General features: G+C 41.2%; 1 protein-coding gene across 2 annotated transcripts in view; it reads left to right on the forward strand.

Moving 5' to 3' along the window:
• The first annotated feature begins 5753 nt into the window (after positions 1-5753).
• Positions 5754-18163, forward strand: part of LOC135700138 (chaoptin-like) — a 247733-nt gene continuing 235323 nt past the window's right edge. Inside the window, exon 1 of one of the 2 annotated variants that reach the window (XM_065220553.1) lies at positions 5754-5844. In XM_065220553.1, coding sequence (XP_065076625.1) covers positions 5836-5844 — 9 coding nt within the window. In that variant the 5' untranslated portion in view covers positions 5754-5835. The remainder of the gene's footprint in view (positions 5845-18163) is intronic. The other variant, XM_065220555.1, reaches the window with a different exon arrangement.

Here is an 18163-nt window from a genome sequence, read left to right on the forward strand (position 1 = left end):
CTGCGTCTTCTTTTAATATTCTTCAACCATCACTGTCAATCCAGGCTTCCAAAAACTGTAAACATGTATTAATGTAATATCATTCAGCTAGGTGTCGTGACCTTTCCGCAACATTTCACGCAGTCACAGTGTTCTTCCGTCAATGTCGGAGATTCAAGAGACATTGACGGAAGAACACCGTTAAGGGCTACCCACATTAGATCCGTTTGCGTTGCGTTGATGTAAGTTTGACAGTAAGACAATAGATTTAGCTGTCACTTTGCCGCAACGCGTCCGATCCGGATCTAATGTGCGTGGGCCTTGACTGAGTGAAGTTTCGTCAGGCGTACTATGATTTAAATCGGTGGCGCAACTTGCATGCAAGCTGATCTCCGTGCAATTTCGCAGCAAAACGCTGAAATATTTAGTTTAAGATGCTAATTTCAAATAACAGACTGTAGTGGTAATTTTTATACGATAGATGGAGTAGATGAAAGCATAGAGTTGATAGTTCCGTTAGAGTACGGCAGTGTGAAGATTGCATATGGATATTAGAATAGCGAGCTAGGACAACTTTTAAGGAAGGTACAAATCGGTTTTTTCATCTCTCTTTACCAAACTCCCCCTTTGGAGAGGGATGGTGAGGGGTGTGAACTTTAAATAAGTTTGGAGTATTTGGTATGGAAGTTATGGATACATTGTTTAATTTCAGGGAATAAAAGTTCAGAGCCTTTGTATTAATTTCAGGCCACTTCGTTGAAGCTTAACGAAATTGGGGAATAGTGTAGGGACTACCGCACATGTTCAGGAAACTTCATAGAACCCCACACACTCAACAACGATTGTTGTTTTCGGTAATGTTTTACCGAGATCTCAACAGCTGAACGATCGGTGAAACCACAGACAAACAGACATAACACATTTAATATTTCTCACTGTAAAACATCGTCGCTTAAACATTACCGCCATCTGTTGAGTACACTATTGTGGGTAGTGCGCTGAACAGATGGCGGTAGTGAGTAAACGTCAAACGCAAGGGAATAGGCTATGCGCGCCACAGGTGGTGGTAATACCAATTACGACACTTTTTAATTAACCGTTAAATGCTTGTTCGTTGAACAACTTGCGAGTGTTAAGTCTGCTTGTCTGTTGTGAAACATTAACCCTTTAACCTTCATTTAAAAGCATATGGCAAATATATCATATTAACAATATGATCCATTCATGCCTTTTCCAAATGTTGCAATGGCGACCCGCAAAATATTGCTTCACGCACCATCTAGTGTTGAAAAAGGTCAGCAACAATCATTCAATTACAATCGAGGGGTGCGAATATAGCACTTATAACAAAAGTAAGAGTCAAATTATTTTCATTAATTACATTGTGTATATTGCTTTAAAATTTATCTGACATGTCACTGTTGTCATCAAATAAAATAAAATGCTGAAATACATTCATGTGAAATATTAAACAAATTTTCATTTGGTTTACCCCTCGTGACGATAAACAAATACATTGGTAGCCTTTTTGGCCACAGAGGTGCTTTCATCGCTAAAAATTCGGTTCGCCAGCTAAGCGAAAGAGTGGATCATATTGTTAATATAATATATTTGCATATGGGTTGATCAAAAGATCTCCAGCTTATCAAAAATTGCAATAAAGGCCAGCTGATCGAAGGTTACAATAAATAAGGATTCATTGCTTCAAATTAGCGGTGCCGGTGGTGTAGTGGTAAGCGTGATTACCTCTCACCCCAGCAGGCCTGGGTTCAAACCCAGTCGGCACCGCCGGGATGTTCTGAGGCATAACATCTCTGATCACGCCTTCCTTCGGAAGGGAAGTAAAGCCGTTGGTCCCCGGTTCATGAGTTGATGGGTCGATAGGTAGGGTCCAGGCACAGACAAACAGACGTAACTCTTCATTGTGTACCTTCGTTCACGCATTTAATGGTTGATTTGAATATTATCAGTTCCGCGAACTACTCGCAGCAGCGCTGGCATCGGATCACTTTGACGTTTCTATACATTCTATAGAACTTTTATGCAATATTGTTAGCGAGTTAGCGAGCAAGCTTGTTTTCCGGGAGAAGCCCGAGAGATGTCGTTACTGAGGTCCTATGTTTTGAGATACTATGTTTTCAAGAAAAACTTTTTCAAAGATATACGTCTGTTTGTCTGTGGTCCAGGTGTGGGAGCTGCCTTCCTTGCGTCGGTAGCATTGGTACTCAGCACGGAAAACAAGATCGACGGAGAACAAATCAAGGAAAAAAAAAATAGCTTCAAATTGGTTAATTGGTCTTCAAAAGTTCCCTTTCGTATGCCTAACTTAAGCACCTCGACGAATGTGGGGGAGTTTAATCTCATGCTGTATGCTTGCATGGGAGACCAAGACAATGGCCAGTAGTGATAGTATCACATGTTCTTTTCATTAAATTTTTAGCCACGTCGTAGTAGCAACCGGTGGAAACTAACGATTTAAAATTGGCTCACTACTTGACTAGCCTATTGGTCCCAAGCAAATTGATTAGCGTGCCCCATTCTAGAAGAAATTCTAGTACTACATTATGTTTGTTCTGATTCGCTTTGAAAGTTTGAAAGATAAAATGAGGGGTTAGTGGATTTTCCTATGTTTCGAGGGGTGCATCGATTAGTTTGGGACCGAAGATAGTACCAGAGCTGAGCCAAAAAGTTGAGCACGTTTCTTCGGGACCTGCTGGTCTTATAATACGATCATACTACAGAGTTATAATATGTTATAACGCTATCTTGATCGTGGTTTCTTTTTTGTAATTATTTGACAACCGTTATAACATGTTATAACTCTCCAGTCTGTACAGCGTTTTAGAGTTACCTCTATGGTAGTAGGCTTTTGAAAAGGATGTTACAAACCGTCAGCAAATATATTATATTAACAATATGAACAACTCTTTCGCTTAGCTGGCGAACCGAATTTCAAGTGATGAAAGCGCCACGTGGCCAAAAAAGCTACCAATGTAATTGTTTATCTTAACGAGGTTACCCAAATGAAAGTTTGTATAATTTTTTAAATGTATGTCTTTCAGCATATTATTTTATTTACAGTCAACAGTGACACGTCAGAAATTTTTTCCTGTAAATGTAATCAATGAAAATAATTTGACTTTTATTTCCACAGGAAACCATGAGGCAAATTTACTCATCGCTGAGTTCCTGCACTTTTGACGATTATGAGTGACCTAAACTCAAATTTGGGTTGTCTTCATTCGCCGTGCAGGTGACGACTCCGCAGGACGTTCGGTAGTGGGATTGTGACTCCCCGTTTTTTGCTTACATCAAGCAAGAAGTTTCAGATTTATTGTGGTATGTTTTCTGGGTTTTGCATGTGCGCTCTGGGAGTTGGAGATTGACCTTAAAAAAGATTGGAACTCGGCAGGACTTCGCAGCAGAGGTAGATTTTGTGCTGAGAGGCGATCGGAAATACGAACAGGATACTGCACAGAAACAGACATAACTCTTTCTCATCAATCATCGTTTTACGTACTTAACGATAAATTTAAATATTATTAGCTTCGCGAATACCCCACATCGGATCCCCATGACGTTTCTATACATTCTATCGAACTTGTATGCAACCAAGGTGACTACATATAGATGTTCTAATGTGTCAAATTCATGATTCAGCCATGTTGGATTTTTGTATGGGACAGCGACCGAGTTTGTTTACAATTTGCACTAAAACCGCACTTTTCCCCCCGCGACCTCCTCGCCTATATAGTGACAAAGCTGTATCACCATTTATATACCCACCATGTATGCAACATTGTTAACTAGTGGATCTATTAGCCAGATACACTCCATCCACGAGTCGCCTTCCACCTTGTCGATCCACATTGCCCGCTGCGCGCCTCTTCGTCATTCGACATTCTTACGTCGTGCCCAGCCCATCGTAGTCGCCCGATTTTTGCGGTTTGGACTATGGGCAGATCTCCCAGCAGCTGATGCAATTCGCGGTTCGTTTGCCTCCTCCACGTTCCGTCTGTCATGTGCACTCCAGCGTAGATGGAACGGAATTCCTTTAAATTCTGCTTAAAATTGCTTTGGAATTTTCATCGAAATTCTATTGAAAGTCGTTCAAGTCCAAACGAGTATGACAATGTTCAAAGGTCCATAGACTTGTACAGCTTTCTCCCTCTGAATAAAAAAAAAAATGATTTCGGAAACTACAATATAACGGGAGACTTCAAAGGCCCAGCATACCCAAAAAAGATAACAGTAATGGAGGTAAGCCAAATAAACTTCAATCACAGCACAGCATATGTTGTGGCAGCCAACAACGGAAACAAAGTGTGACGTTGCAATCATTGCGGAACCTATCGAGTTCCTCCCGATAGAGCTGGGATGGTGGCAATACAAGTTATGGATAGATACCCCATTCAATAAGTGGTGGTGTGCTCATATGAAGGTTTTGTGATCGCCAACATTATCGGAATCTTCATATACCCTAGACGGACAATGGAGCAGTTCGACCAGATGTTGGATGGATTTACCGAAGAGCAGATCGGACTTCAATGCTTGGACAGTAGAATGGGAAAGCAGATGTACCAACGCAAGAGGGCACAGTCTACTAGAAGCTATGGCAAAGCTGAAAGTTAGGCTGTCCGACAAAGACACCATCAGGCAAACATGAGCTGGAGAGTGTGCGAGAGGCATGCTCATAGCGACCGTCAGGCGATCCGGAATCCTGTGGCCACGTGAAAGGCGAGAACTAGCGAGCGGAAGTGGAAGACGAAGGATTTCGACAAGAATCTCTTTGTGTAGAGAGTCTTCAAAGTTTGTGACATGCAATAGAGTTTGTCCTTGGTAGCGTCATCGAAGGAAGTCTACAGACTCACAGACATCACCTAATTTTCGCACGTATCTGTTCCCCGTCGTCTTCCACGAATGAAAAGTGATCTTCACCCTTGTCAGAAGAAATATGACATCTGACTACGATCTAACGAGTTGTCTACGATGATGATGTCCGGTCAACAATTGCAACGACGCACCCTCGCTCTGCTCTCCATTTATTAATTAATTACCGGTTCATATAGGTCAAAAATGCTAATTTATTTACTTTTCGTTCGACTGTTCCTCCATTCGAATGTTGCCTATATATGCATTCCCCCGGTTTTGTCTATTTCGGTTCCCTACTTTTGATCATTGCATACATAGATTTAAGAACCTACCACCTACCGAGGGCCCAGCGCAAATAGAGCAGGGATCGAATTACGCCATCCATTCGTCACATGGGGGGAAAGTCCCGACGACGACTTGTTGGACTTCTGCCTTGGACACCTAAATCCAGACCCGGTCACTACGACAAGTGCAAGCGGGAATTTCTGCGCCACGCCATCGTACTCTATAGGGCTGGTGGCGACGAACTTTTGTACATTGTATGTAGAGCACAAATGGTGGAGGAAACTGCACAAGACAGCCGAGTTCTTCAAGCGGCGACGGCGAGGATGGGGAATGGCTAATTAGATTAGGGCCCTTCCATACTACAAACTCGGCCGTTCAGCGACACTTTCGGGGCCAAAGTGTGACAGCTTATTTGACGGCTATAGCTGGAAATCCAACTTATTACTACGGCAAGTGTCGAACCAAGCGGTTCGGTTGGTTCCTGGTGCAGGTTTCGGGATTTATCGAGCATAGGATTCAAGTTCAGGACTTTAGTGCGTGAGTGCGTTGCGAAATCGGTGGTGAACTCGGTGCGAAGTGATCTGCAGAATCGTAGACGAATATTGAAGTGATATCTACAGTGGAATTTGCTGCAGTTGAGTGGTTCCAGAGGTTTGTGATCGAAAATCGAGGACGTACCAAGGATTGACGGCAAGCAAGATGCCTCGGGTTTGTTGATTTTTTCAGGATGTATCTAAGTGATTAGCAGCGAACCAGTGATTAGTCGGGACCATTTCGGATAAGTACCAAACTAACTATAGAACGTTAATGGGAAAATTTGTTTATTACTAGTTGTGGCAAATTATTCTGCGAACCGACGAGCATGCGTATGCTAATTGAATTATGCTGTTCGATAATCGAATTATGAAAACATGTTGGTTTGAGAACCAGTCGCCATGAATAGTTTTTTTTGCGTATTAGCTATGTCTAAATTTTGTTAACACAATTATACTTACCAGGAACATTAAAACATATACTTATATGGAGACCCATGTAGGTGCAAGTTAAGATTTGTCTGTTTAGTACCTTCTGTTGTGAAAATTCTTATCGCTGTCATCAAGTTTCATTTTGCGTCGGAGACGACTACTAACATGACCGAGTTGGACATTTTCGCGACTTCCCTGGGCATAGTAAATTGTTTTATTTATTATTTACTTATTTATTTATTTATTTATTTATTTGTTTGTCGTAAATCAGTGTAGATCGTTTTACAATACTTGCCTTAAGAGCTATTTTTACAATCTTGTCTTTGTTCTATATATTATAATATGCAATGGGAACAAATTAAAAAAAAAATCTACTACAAGCTGAAGTCACGTGAAGAATTAAAATATAGCTTTAATTTTGTTTTTGTAATTTGTCACTGTTGTTGAAGGCCCCAACTACGCGGTTGTGATTTTTGGTGTTGTACGGAATACTTTTTCCTTCACTTCTGGGCTTCCGATCGGTGGTCAACCGTTCCTCGAACCGCTTAATCACTCGCAACACCGTGGAATTCGCGATTCCCAACGTTTTAGCGATGGAACGATGCGAGAGATCCTTGTTCTCGTGATGAATGCGCAAGATTTTATCACGCACGAGCTGTTCTTTCGACTCCATTTCCGCGAGTTTTGATCACAGGACTTTAAAACTTGTAGGATGTAAATAATGCACCCAAATTTTCATTAAATTCTACCCAACGGTTAAAAAGTTAGAGCAATTTCATAGTGTGGCAATTTCATCGTGGACACCCTTTATTGCAATGCTTATTGTGTCGACCGTTTGGTTCAAGGGTCCAAAATTTGGCATAATTACTAATGAAACCTTAGCGAAATCACGACGCTCTTTGGATATTTATGAGCATAAATAGAGCTTTGTATAATGGCACAGGAAATACAGTCCAACCTAACTTGCGGGAGTGCATACAATAGAAACTGCTTTTGACTCTTCTTTCTTCGTGTGTGTTTGAAAAAGGAGACCAAACCACCGACAAACCGACATGAATGACCATAGAAATTACCACGACATTTCTGCTCAAAGCACACTACCGACATCTATATCCGTGTTGGCGGAAAAACGTTTATCTAAGCGATGAACACGAGTGCAAAATGTATGGATTGGTTCGTGTCTGATCTATTCTGGACAAGTTATTTTTATCTAGATGAAAAGTTTATATTGTTTTGACAGATGGTATCGCTGCACATTTGAATCGGCCGTTATAGATTTTTGAGCGAAAGTTAAGTTTAAGTTTCATGTCGGTTTGTTGGTGACCAAACTATGCTACACTAAAAAAAACTAAACTAACTTCATAGTTGGAGATGCTTAACGTCAAATATCAGCCTTAAAGTGGTTATTTTAAACGATAGATGAGGAGATGAAAGTATAGAGTTGATAGTTCCGTTAGAGTACGACAGTGTGGAAATTGTATGTACATATAGAGTAGAAAGCGAGTAAAAGTCAAATTTTGAGGAAGGCACGAATCGGGTTAATGATCTCCTTTACCAAACTCCCCCGTTGGGGAGGGAGATACAGCTAACCCCCGAAGAACGCGTTACCCACGGCGGGGTTTCAACCAGTCGGTCTGATTTTTGCATGTGAGGAGTGTCTATGGAGAACTAGTCACTCGCAGAAAATCAGAGCGCTTGGTTGAAAACCCCCGGGACAAAGCGGTGGGTGCAACTCAGTGGGTAACGCTTTCTTCAGGGGAAAGATGTTGTCTCTTTTGCCAGTAGTGGCATTCTTCCCCAACGGCAATTTCCCCAGTGATATCTTGTACTAGCGTGGATATTCACTCAGTGTTGTGCTTCTGGGTGATCCCTTCGAACCAACCGGATGAATCTCGATCAGAGTCGGTGTCCTCAAATCTTCTCTCTTCATCCTTCATGGACGTTGAGCTCCTCCGGTAGTATTCACCAGATGATGATGACTTTCGTGTTCATGGGAATTACGTACTCGATGCAGACGAAATCATACGCTACGTAATCAGACGGACGGATGAACCCGATACGGGGTGACTTTGAAATGATGATTTGTGGTTAATGCCGTACGGTCGCTATTCTTGGAACCGAAATCACCGCACTAAATAACCGGAACCAGCATTTGCTTGAAAAAAAAATTTTTTTTTTGCTTATAGAGCTTTTTGACGTCTAATCGGCGCACACTACTGTACCATTTAAATCCAACGAGTGCGAGCAAGAGGCAAACAGATTAGTGGGAAAATACACCGTACATTTATACATGTGTGATAGATAGAGAAAGACGATTAAGCATCGAAAAGGTCTATTGCTTATTTTTTTCAAGCCTGTCAAATCAGTGCAATACACTGGTCGAATTTTGCACCTTAATGTGGACTTAGTATAGTTTTGAAAGAATCTTTTATCGAACCGATGTATACATTTTGCGTAAACATGAAATGAATAAATATTAATCTATTAATTCATCTATTTTTGACTGTACACTCAAGTGTTTGGTCACTCTGCACAGCGCGCCAAAAATACAGATGGACACATCTGGGTACTTTCATTGGCACCGAGATTGGCACCCATGGTTAGAAATTTTCATGATATTTGAAGTTACTGGCAACACTGTACTATATCTGCGCCTGGTCTGTGCATATGTCAAAATGTTAATCACTGTTGTTGACTTGACACAATCAAATTGATTTTATAACTTCAACCGTGAATTTCCGGCGAAGTTCTGCCATGGATTCCTCACAGCGCACATATTTTCAAAACATTAGGATGAGCGTGATCATCAAGGCGATGACCGTTGCCAAGTACAACTGTAATCTGGGGTCATACTGGAATTCTTTCGGATGGTGCTGGAGTTGCTACCGACTTCGCGATCGGAGAACCTCCACTCAAGACGATCGAACTGTCCAAGGATCTGGTGCGAAAGGCTTTAGTGTTTCAGAACAGTTTGATCGAAGTTAGGCAGGAGTGGCATCGTTCCGGAAGCTGATTGAAAAGATGACCATGAAGGGACTTCTAATGGTCATAATGCCGATTCGGAATGTGATTAGTGAATTTGTTAGCGAGACCTTGAAGGAGGAAGTGAAGGGAACGTTGAAGACGTTGGTTGATCGATTTGGGGCGAGAAAATTCATGACGGAGCTGAAATCACAGCCGAAGGAGGTTAGAGATGAACTAGCCAACGACTAAAAATCTCTCTAATAAAGTTAAAAAAAAAAACAGCCGAAGGAGGTTAAGTGGAATTGTAAGATGTTGATTGGTATTTTTTTCCTTTGGTTTGTTTTCCGTGTTGAGCACCAATGCTACCGACGCGCCAGGAAGGCAGCTCCCACACCTGGACCCTACCTATCGACCCATCAACTCATGAACCGGGGACCAACGGCTTTACTTTCCTTCCGAAGGCGTGATCAGAGATGTTATGCCTCAGAACATCCCGGCGGCGTCGACTGAGATTGAACCCAGACCTGCTGGGGTGAGAGGTAATCACGCTTACCACTACACCACCGGCACCGCTTTGTTGATTGGTCAGTTGTGACATCGGTGAGTTGGTGATGGTAAGGTACCCCGCGCTTGAAATAAAATATTTATAGGCTTGGTGGAGAAGAAGTCCCGGCAAAGTGTAAAGTGACTGGTGTTTTCCATGGTGCCCAGCGATTGGAGCAGTTCGGTAAGCATTTCAACATCGCGATGTTTGCAATACACGCTAACTTGAAAGTACCCATTAATGGTTGAAAAAGACCCATTTTGAAGAAAAGTGGCTTAACTCATTAAATGAGTAAATTTTTTACCCATTAATGAGTATCTGTTACCCATTAATGAGTAATTGTTAATCATTAATGGGTAACAGATACTCATTAATGGGTAAAATTGTTTAATCATTAATGAGTTAAGCCACTTTTCTTCAAAATGGGTCTTTTTTTACTCATTAATGAGTACCTTCAAGTTAGCGTGTAGGCCTTTTTAATAGAAACTAAACGATCGATTCAACCTCTGGTGGTGAATAGGAGAACGTCAAAAAGAGTGTTGTGAGCATAAATGTTTGCCTTGATACATAGGAAGCGGAACACTTTTTTACTTTTCCTGATAAATTGATTCATCTGAGATGCTGCAAAACTTAATCTACAGTTGAAAAATTCAATTCTGTAACGTTTTTGAAAAGATCCTGCTGGTGTTCAGGAATATTTTTGTTGAAAAAAATGGAAAATTAGAAAAGTGCCTTAGTGGTTATGATCTTCCGGATTTCTTGTGTGTGAATAGTTAAGGTGCAAATCAGTTCAGATTTGTGGAAAATCGTACAATAAGACAATTACAGATGGAAATTGGCAAAATTTTGAATGAAAAATGCTGTTATTTGCGTTGGGGAAAATACTTATTCTGATGTAAACAAACGGTTTGGTTGACGTTTCTTCTCGAACTTGCGTGGCGCACTCTACATTGGTGGTGCATTAAAAAGGCGTATAATCCTCGTAGAACTGATCGAACGCAACTTTTCGAACTGTATAGGCCCACGCACATTAGATCCCGATCGGACGCGTTGCGGCAAAGTGACAGCTAAATCTATTGTCTAACTGTCAAATTTACGTCAACGCAACGCAAACGGATCCAATGTGGGTGGCCCTTAAGAGACACAAATTGATTATGGAATCCGAGCCGCAGAGAAGGTCTTACGGGGATCGGTGTCAATACAAAGGCTACCATCTGGGCGTAGTAGTTTTATCAGTGGACATTTACCATGTTTGAATCCGTAACGCTTCACGACTTCGTTGATCAGCCAACCGACATTCACTTCCTTGATTCGTTCCTCATCGTAGCTGACATCGATGAATTCGCCTTCGATGATCACTCGAACCATGTTCGGAGGTAGAATCTTCACCGGTGTTTGCTTTCTTACCATCGACAGCGGCCCAGATTTTCGCCAGATACATCATACTTCTCTCCATTTGTCCGATCGTTGGACTATCTTACTCTCGGCACTGCTGGCACACGTGAGGCACACTGAGAAAAAAATTGGCGCAAAATACCCATTGTGTACACTAAAAAAATATATTCAAATCTATATAGTATCTACACAGACAAACAGACGTAACTCTTCATTGTGTATCTTCGTTCATGCATTTAACGGTTGATTTGAATATTATCAGTTCCGCGAACTACTCTAAAAAAAAACGTTTCCCTTCGCTTCATCTTCTATCAACAGTTTCGTTTCGCAGATTTTGCAGGTAATTAAATTGATTTAGTTATTTGTAAACGTTTATCTTTTGCAGTGCGTTTTTGAAATAATTTCCGCATAGAGCATATGACCGTTCACGCCCTCCCAGCAAACTGAACAACAAATAGCAGCGGAAAACTGATTTGCATAGGTTGGTCCGATGCAGAGGAATTCCTCTGGTGTCAGAGCGATGTGTCTTTGTGGCGATACAATATTTGGGAACTTCCTGGATAAGTTTCAGATTGGTAAATGATGTGTCGGAGGTGCCTAATGCGAAAATTTTCGCATCCAGTTCGGGGGTGCTGACGGCCGCCCAACAAATGTGCATCGTAAACCGTATTAAGGATGGAAAGTGGCGCTTGCTGTCGTAAATGCTGACACTTTTCAGGAAGTTATCATTAACTACGTGTCGAATGTTTTCTTCGTCGGGTTGATTGGCGATTCCAACAAATACACGTACGATTCACCTATGGTCGTGAATTGTGTGGAAGCTGTCGACCATAGGTAAGTTTCACACACCCAGAAGAATCTGATCCGATCAGCTCACTTTAACCTGAGCTTTGTAGACAGAGAGCTACATTAAAATGCGACGGGTGCTGAGGATGTTGAATTCCCTGCGAAAACTGGTTGTCTGGCTCTATCTTCATGATTATGCGGAAGGAGTGCGCTGTTTTCGCACAATGATACGCTATTCAGTCCAGGAGTCCTACTGAAGTTCTGGGAAGTCCTGCCGAAGATTCAAAAAGTCTAGCAGAAAATCCGGGTGGTCCGAACAAAACAAAAGTCCTGACGAAGTTCCAGGAAATCCTGAAGAAGTTCCGGGAAGATATGATGAAGTTCCAGGGAAGTCTTTCTGAAGTTCCGGGAAGTCCTGATGATGATGATGATCCCTTCTCTTTCCCCCGGGAAGTCTTGTCGAAAATCTGGGTGGTCCTGATAAGGTTCCGGGAAGACCTGTCGTAGTTCCAGGAAGTCCTGCCGTAGTTCCAGAAAGTCTTGTCGAAACTCAGGGTGGTCCTGACGAAGTTCCAGGAAGTCCTGCCGAAAATTTGGGATGCCCTAAAAAAGTTCCAGGGAAATCTGACTGATGTTCCGGGACGTCCTGCCGTAGTTTCGGGAAGTGTTGGCGAAAATCCTACCGACGTTCAGGTGAAGTCTTTTTGAAGTTCCGAAAAGTTCTGTCGAAGTTCCGGGAAGTCCTGCTGAGGTTTCGGGAACTCCTGCCGTAAATTTGGACTGTCCTAAGGAAGATTCGGGAGGAAATGCCGAAGCCCCAGGGAAGTCTTGCTTGTCTACTAAAAATATTCTAACGGCAAACATAACGTCGCATCTAGTGCCGGTTATAGCGCATCATTCAACGAATACAGCGCACTAGATGCGACGTTATGTTTGCCGTAGGGTAAAATCGAATGTCGCGAGTCGGTCATTTCGGTTTCCAAGTCTAGAGACTATAGTAATTTTGACTGTTATGTCCGCGACAGGGTATCCGGGTACCCAGCTCAACCCTAGATTTACATTACCCTTGTAAGCTGTAGGACAACTTTCCCAGATCCAGTGCCAGCAATCAATGTTTCCGACCATGCCTGGAAACCCCCTTTCCGCATTTTCCTGCATTAGCCTCGACAAATCATTTTGATTTGGAGAGCGCAGAAAATGCTGTCCGAAACATTGTTTCAATGTCGCATAAAATTCTTTCAAGCAGACCATGGCTGTTGAGTCCCCCATTTGGACGTATTCGTCTACTGCATCAGATGCAGTTTCATAGGCCAGCAGCTTGATCGCCGCACAACATTTTTGTAGAGGCGTCAAACCAGGCTTCCCTACCGCGTCGACTTTTTGTTTAAAAATATCATTCGCTGCTTCGAGGACCTGAACAATGTTTAAAAACATGTCTTTGGTCAAGCGGAATCTTCTTAGAAACATTTTTTCGGTAAACCGAGGCTGTTCTCCGAAATAGTCAGCAATCAACTTTTGATGTGCTTCTTGAAAATTACGGCGGATGTAGGCTCTGCTTCGCCGATGATGATGTGGCCGGTAGTCTTCTGCAAAATAATTGATCATCGAAGCATAATTTTATATGTTGCATATTAAGATAACATATACCTTCAAGCTCCAGCAACAAAACATCTAGTTCAGAGTCATCCAACAACTCATCAACAATCAAAATCTGGTGATCCGACTCCATATTTGTTGCTTTCAAATTCAATTTTTTCACTTGAATGAGAACGCTGTCTCGGGCTCGGACTTGCCAGGCGCAAATTGAAAAAACCTCACCAATACAAGCATATACAAACACCTTTTGAAACTGTGCGTTGCGCTGATTGCGTTGCAGTTTCATTTTTGACAGTTTCAAATTTTAAAACTGTCGAGGAGTTTGAAACAATTTTGAAACACAGCATTGCGAACAGCCTTAGGGTTGTTATTTCGACACCCGTTGTTACTAGAGACTGAGGCCGTTCGCAATGCTGAGTTTCAAAATTGTTTTAAACTCCTCGACAATTCTATAATTTGAAACTGTCAAAAATAAAACTGCAACACGATCAGCGCAACGCACAGTTCTAAAAGATGTTTGTAATCATCAAGTTCCATAAACTTTACTGTTTTCTATGAAGTTCATAGAGTTGTTTGTGAAGCTCTTCGAAACATCTTTAAATACATACAAAGAAATTTGAAACATAGTTCCATTCGTGTTTCAAACTCGCTCAGAAATAAAACAGAATAGTCGAGCAGTTGCAAATCTGGTGCAAAATAGTGCTCGAATAATGAAACTGCAACTCAGCATTGCGAGAGGTGCGTTTCTGTTCTAGTTTCAAATTGAAACAATCCTTATAAAATACAACAGCATTGCGAACGGCCTGAGTATACCTCTGCATCTCCACGGTTGTCACGGGAAGGACGTATTTGCTAGTGGGAAGGGTGAATTAGGTCTGGATTCACATTGGAAAGCGATGCGCTCTTTTAAAGCCTGGCAAGTAAATGATGCGACACTATCAACTCAGTAATGTAAGGCCGTTCGCAATGCTGTTGTATTTTATAAGGACTGTTTCAATTTGAAACTAGAACAGAAACGCACCTTTCGCAATGCTGAGTTGCAGTTTCATTATTCGAGCACTAATTTGCACCAGATTTGCAACTGCTCGACAATTCTGTTTTATTTCTGAGCGAGTTTGAAACACGAATGGAACTCTGTTTCAAATTTCTGTATGTATTTAAAGATGTTTCGAAGAGCTTCACAAAAAACTCTATGAACTTCATAGAGAACAGCAAAGTTTATGGAACTTGATGATTACAAACATCTTTTAGAACTGTGCGTTGCGCTGATCGTGTTGCAGTTTTATTTTTGACAGTTTCAAATTATAGAATTGTCAAGTCGTTTAAAACAATTTTGAAGCTCAGCATTGCGAACGGCCTAATGGGGCTTGGGTTCTAACCGACGATCTTCTGCTCAGTAAGCAAAAACGGTCACTCTAAGGCCACCTTGTCCCTCACATCACAACAAGCTGCGACCGACGATCGTTCATAATCGATTACAAGACGGTATTAAAATTAAATGACATCCCCGATAGCAGTTAACAATGTCTTCCGAACCGGATCAAGCACACGTCACTTTTGTCTGAACTTATGTATTACTTTTCCGAATCGTTCCACCAAATTCTATTATTCACGATTTTCTACAACATAGGCCTAGGATAGATCAGCTTCGTAAAAAGATATTCAAACGAAGTGACGTCCCCGAGAGCAGTTAACAATGTTTTACAAACTGGATCACGCATACACCTTTTCCGAAATTCCAAACTCAACATAGGCATCTAATTGCAACAACCGAACTACACACGACGTGTGAAAATCAAGATCAGTGATAACAAATTTATACAAAATCAATAAATCCAGCCATATTCGATGTCCAATAGGGTGGCTTCACACATTTTGAATTAAAACTGCACCACCTCTACACCAGGGGGTAAGTCACTCTGCCACCTTATGTTTAACACTCCAAAAACACAGTTCGACACACTCCAAACACACTTCCATTAAAATTTTCTATTAATTCTGGCACCACTTCCATGACTGTTTACATTCGATCAAGCATTCGATTGCTATGTTTATGAACAGTAGTTTTGCATCTACGACGAATGTGTTACTCTCTCGGTTACTCTTTACTCTTATTGTTAAATCATATATAACCAACTGATATGCGTTAAAAATGATGGATTTTTCCTTACCTTTTCACTCCACTGAAAAAGCCTGAAACTGTTTTTTTCTGCTCCAGGCTTTGAATATGAAAATTTTATTTTAAATAATTTACAATACAGGGTGATTCAGAATAACTGTCACCGATTTCACAAATATGCAATTCTCAATGGGTAAAATGGGTATATGTTCAAGTATTTTTGTTTTAAGTGTGTACAAATATCAGCTTGTATTGATAGTCGGATTTGAAATTTAATTCGTTTGTGATTTCAAGTAGCCATTGACGTCAAAATGGAACATGGCATAAATCTGTAAAAAAAATCGTGTGTAATCTTTTAGAAACTGAAATCTTTTCGAAAGAATGTAACATTTATTTTTGCATCATTATAGAGGTACAAAGGAACCATGCCTGGAAAATCCGTTCAATATCAGAGCTTAAACGCATCACCAGTACTCAAAAAGTGCTGGAACTAAAGCGTGCGTGCCAGCTGTGGTTAATTTTCATGACAAATGTAGCTGATAGTTAAGGTAAAGGGAGAGAGATTTGAAATAAACTATGCTTAGTTGAAGGTTATATATGTAGAATATCTGGAATATAATAATATCAAAAATTCACGCAAGCGTTCAATCGTTATGACCATTTTTAAAAGGGACAGTTATTCCGAATCACCCTGTATAATTACAAAACTAGCACACTGAATTATTTTACACTAGCCAGGACAACAGCAGAACAAAACCCGTCCGTCCATCAGTCTTGATTTTTTTCCTCGAAATGGATGAGATAAGCTTTTATTCAGCTTTGGCTTGTATGGGAGGTACGCGGATCGACCACATGAGTTTAGTTTCATGGAGGGGGAGATCCTGTGCATTCTGGATCTTGCAGATATTGTGCAAACAAATGGCATTGAGCCGTCTTTAAAAGCATGTAAAAAAAACCCGATTGCATCTTGGGTCCGTCGAGGAACAAGACGACGAATTTGATGGCCACAAGGAAAAACTTCGAATGAAAGGCTTTTTCTATGTCAAACAATGCATCCATCTGAGTTTTGTTTGACAAGCACCTGGAACCCTTAATGAAAAACGTTCTTCCAGTTACTTTTAGCTTTATTAGGCTTCCATTAAAATTTATATTTGTTAGAAAAGTCAACAATATCTTGCCGCTAGGTACGAATTGTAGGGTTTAGAGGCTTTGCAATAAGCCGAGGATGTAGTTTCTTAAACCTTCATCTTGGTAAACCCAAAATGTTATGCTTCGTTGAAATGCCTGGCGGTGGTGGTGGATCCCGGTGGTACGGCTATCAGCACGTAGCCTTCGATCTTTATATTCACAGATTCCACATTGAGCTCTTCTCATTCATCGATACGGTCCATCCCGTGAGGCACTCGTTTAGCAGATTGTACAGTTTCTCAACCTTGTTCTCTACTGTTCGCAGCGTTGGTCCCGGATCGTCAATTTTCACCTTCGCAATGAATCTGAAACAATTATTAAAAATAAATTGCATGAGTTACGCTTGAATGCCATGATTAAATGGCATAAAGTTTACCTTATTACGTGACGATTGATTCCTCATTCGTTGAAGATTTCATCGATGGTCATCAGCGAGATTTTGTTATCCTACTTCACCAACAACTCGTAGATGACGCGTCTACGCTTCGGATCTGGTAGCTCGGCACTTTTCTTTTTCGATTCATCATTTGGGTTCACACTACTGGATCAGCTACATGATGCCTATGTATGAGCACTGAAACACATGTATTCGACCTGCTGATTCTCGAACTCTGCTCCACCAAGAATCTTGTGTGTGACTATTCCATGGACGCAATAATATTGATATTAGGCACTCATTTCGTCTTTCTGATGCAGTGAGAGGGCCAATGCCCGTTTGAATTACTAATCTGCACATCTACACAAAAACAAAGGAGTCGCAGGAGGATCTGCCATTATCAGCGTTTTGTTATGGTTGAGGATATGGTTGCCAGTAAATATATTTTTTCGGTTTAAGTTTTGACAGCTCGGTTAACACGATAAAACACCCAGAAACACCTTTCGACACTCAAAAACACACATGAAGCACAATAAGCACAGACACAAGGTGGCAGAGTGACTTAACCCCTGCTCTACACTCACTTGGTTCAGAAATGGATGAAAACTCCGGGTCGTCCAGTTCCACGGCTGAAAAATGCTACCACTTTTTTCACCTGGCACATAGACCACTTTCACATGTTGTGCTAGTTTTGTAGTCGTTCGAAAGCATTTCCTATTCACACACTAGTACCAACAATCAATACGAAACTATCAATTTGAAATTGGCTCACTACTTGAGTAGCCTATTGGTCCCAAGCAAATCGATTAACGTACCCCATTCTAGTTGAAATTCTAGTACATCACTATGTTTGTTTTGATTCTCTATGAAAGTTTGACAGATAAAATGAGGGGTTCGTGGATTTTCCTATGTTTCGAGTGGTGCATCGATTAGCTTGGGACCGAAGATAGTACCAGAGCTGAGCCAAAAAGTTGAGCACGTTTCTTCGGGAACTTCTAGTCTTAGAGTTACCTCTATGCTAGTACCATAGAGGTAACTCTAAGACTAGTAGGTCCCAAAGAAGACCCAGCAAGCGTTTTGAAATTTATGGACGC

Source organism: Ochlerotatus camptorhynchus, unplaced genomic scaffold (genome assembly GCF_037179485.1).
Source record: "Ochlerotatus camptorhynchus isolate MF236.1 unplaced genomic scaffold, CSIRO-AGI_Acam_v1.1 ptg000129l, whole genome shotgun sequence".
NCBI lineage: Eukaryota > Metazoa > Arthropoda > Insecta > Diptera > Culicidae > Ochlerotatus > Ochlerotatus camptorhynchus.